The 3,439-nt window shown below is 35.3% G+C and overlaps 1 protein-coding gene across 1 annotated transcript; it reads right to left on the bottom strand.

The window, feature by feature from the left end:
• Positions 1-2,009: 2,009 nt before the first annotated feature.
• Positions 2,010-2,654, bottom strand: LOC128020629 (trace amine-associated receptor 13c-like; the record flags this gene model as incomplete). The annotated part of the gene is made up of 1 exon (XM_052607243.1): positions 2,010-2,654. A coding segment is annotated over exon 1 (645 nt), but the record flags the coding sequence as incomplete, so codon positions are not given.
• Between the last annotated feature and the right edge of the window lie 785 nt (positions 2,655-3,439).

Here is a 3,439-nt window from a genome sequence, read left to right as displayed (position 1 = left end):
TGGGGGTCGTCTCACAAACTGCCTGTGGCCCTTGGACCCAAAAAGAACAATTTTACTCTCATCAGTCCACAAAATGTTCCTCCATTTCTCTTTAGGCCAGTTGATGTGTTCTTTGGCAAATTGTAACCTCTTCTGCACATGCCTTTTTTTTAACAGAGGGACTTTGCGGGGGATTTTTGAAAATAGATTAGCTTCACACAGACGTCTTCTAACTGTCACAGTGCTTACAGGTAACTCCAGACTGTCTTTGATCATCCTGGAGGTGATCATTGGCTGAGCCTTTGCCATTCTGGTTATTCTTCTATCCATTTTGATGGTTGTCTTCCGTTTTCTTCCACGTCTCTCTGGTTTTGCTCTCCATTTTAAGGCATTGGAGATCATTTTAGCTGAACAGCCTATCATTTTTTGCACCTCTTTATAGGTTTTCCCCTCTCTAATCAACTTTTTAATCAAAGTACGCTATTCTTCTGAACAATGTCTTGAACGACCCATTTTCCTCAGCTTTCAAATGCATGTTCAACAAGTGTTGGCTTCATCCTTAAATAGGGGCCACCTGATTCACACCTGTTTCTTCACAAAATTGATGACCTCAGTGATTGAATGCCACACTGCTATTTTTTTGAACACACCCCTTTCAACTAATTCAACTAATTGCCCAATTGCACAGCCTTAAGAGCGTGCATATCATGAATGCTGGGTCTCATTTGTTTTCTGAGAATCTACTGAACCTACTGGTAACTTGTTTGCCACGTAGCAATAAAAAAATATACGAAAAACCTTGATTATTCTGGTTAGTCACATTGTACTGCTATTATTTTGAACAATACTGTAAGAGGTATATCATTTCCATAAAATGCTTGAAGTATTCGGCAAATTCCAATGAACCGAATAGATCAGCACACACATAGCTTTTCAGAACCATGAGCTTTGTTAAAAAATAACTAGTTTCAGAAAGGCAGGGCATAGAGGAGCAACAATAATGTACATTATGTGGAAAATAATGTTTTTTGAACATAATGGCAAAAACACATTTCATTACACCAAATACACAAAATAATGTTATTTTTAGCTAAATATTATGACCCCTTTAATAAATCAACTAAATTAATCAAAATGTGGCATTCAAATATTAAATAATAAATAAAAGGAAAAGAGTGTGAGCTTTGAAAACTAATCATATAATTTTATCCTTTGTTTGGATCATAATATAAATCGGCCTACATTAGGTCATGTTTAGCAGTTAAAGTATTCATTTATTCACATCAGTTTATATGAAACAATAACTATTACTTCAACTTATGTACTTGAAAAGTTACAATACATGCACACTCTCCAATAAATAGTGAAAGTAAAAAATATCAGTACTCAAATATCAAAGCTAGAGTGTTTAATCTTCCTGCTGATTGCATGTTTGTCCAGAAGGTGATGTTTAAAATGCTGTGAAATTGAAACAACAATAATCCAGGGCCAATGATTATTTTTGACAGCAAAGGGGTTAAATTCTTACAAAACCTGCAATAGTTATTTTAAGTAGCAATGATATTCAAAACATACTATAATATTAAAATTCATGGAATGTATATTATAATTATTATAATTATTTACCTTCATGACTTCATGAAATTGTTCTCAGAATGATAGCTTTGTCAGTTTAATTAATGTTCTGTAAAAATATTGACCAGAGAGGATGCTGGCTGAAATATTTTCAGAGTTAAGATGAGTTTAACTGTCTTTTTAAACCAGGGGTAAAATAAAGCATAGACCAAAGGATTCAGACCTGAGTTAATATACAAGACCCATAATAAAACATTTGTAATTGTTGAAGAAACGGCTGATATGGAATAAATATAGTAAGGTATCCAACAAAGCAGATAAACTGTGACAATGATTCCTAATGTCAGAGCAGCTTTGCCTTCAGATTTCCTTCTCATTGAACCTTCATTTACACATTTGCCACCCTTCATCAGGGCGTTTATGACCTTCACTTGCTGATGTACAACATAAAATATCTTCAGATATAAAATTATAATCACAGTACAAGGAAAAAGGAAAGACAAGAACAGATCAGTCATATTCCAGGCAGAGTTAGCCATAAAGGGACACTCTCCATAACACCCATGTGTTCTGCTCGATGGATCAAAATATCCGTTATCTGTTATGAAAGAAATATTGTATGCTGAAGACCACACCCAGCAGATACATATTATAATCAAAGTTTTAGTTGTAGTTATTTTTTTTTGGTACAGTAAAGGGTGACACACAGCCACATAACGATCAACAGCAATTAAAGTAAAATTATAAAGAGATGCTGAAATGAGCAGCCCTGTTATTACCAAAAACACTCCACAGAAAGTTTCTCCAAAGTACCAGCAGATCTCAATCTGCCTCGAGGCCTCTATGGGCATCACAAATCCAACAAGCATGTCAGCCACAGCCAGAGAGAGAATGATCAGGTTGGTTGGAGTGTGAAGCTTCTTGAAGTGAGAGATGGAGATGATCACCAGCAGGTTCAGAAACACAGTCCACACTGACAGCAATGAAAAAAACATATACAAGATATTGGATTCATGCCTGAAGTGTTTTCCCCTGATACATGATGAGTTGATGGCAGGAAAGCAGTACTGGATCTCATGATCCTCTGTCTCATAGACCATGTGTGAGCCTCCTCCTTTTAGGAGTTTGTTATGCTTTCCTTACAGTACTTTCATTTATACAGAGTCTGGATCAAACTGACCAACCCATCTACCGCCCACTCTGATTCTGCATAATGACATTTAATTATTTGTTGTATGTATTAATTTATTCACACAGCAGTCTGTTCAACAGGTCATAATAATGTTTTTGGTAACACTTTAGAATAGGGAATAATTATTCAACATTAACTATGACTTTCCCCTCAATAAGCTCCTAATTCACTGCCTATTGATAGTTAGTAAGGTAGTTGTTAAATTTAGGTGTTGGGTAGGATTAGTGACGTAGATGTAATTGTCCACAGGAAACCCTCAAATATACAGTTAAGTGTTACAACACATCACTCTGAAGACAGAGTTGAACCCAATTTGAAACTGAGGAAACAGGTAATTATTGAAAGGTGAGTATGCAAGCAAGTCACAAATCTTTCCAAACTGTCTTTGGTAGATAAGAGTCACACATAAAGAAGGTGATCTAACGATTGCTACAAACATCCAGGTAATCAGAAAAACAACACTGGACATAACAGAAACAGTCACTCTCTGAGAACATTACTAGAGAGCTGGTTGGAACATCCATACTCAGAAATCAGGTACAGTAGGTATCTTGAAGCAAAATATAACTTAAGAGTATGTGTTGAAGTATTTTATCAATCAAAATATGAATTAATAATGTATAATCAATGTGAATCTAGCTATTTATATATGCGGCTATAGTTCCATTATAATTATTTGGGCCAATGTGTAAA

This window comes from Carassius gibelio, chromosome A10 (genome assembly GCF_023724105.1).
Source record: "Carassius gibelio isolate Cgi1373 ecotype wild population from Czech Republic chromosome A10, carGib1.2-hapl.c, whole genome shotgun sequence".
NCBI lineage: Eukaryota > Metazoa > Chordata > Actinopteri > Cypriniformes > Cyprinidae > Carassius > Carassius gibelio.
Note: the sequence above shows the minus strand (reverse complement) of the source record. Positions and strands in the feature narration are given on the sequence as shown.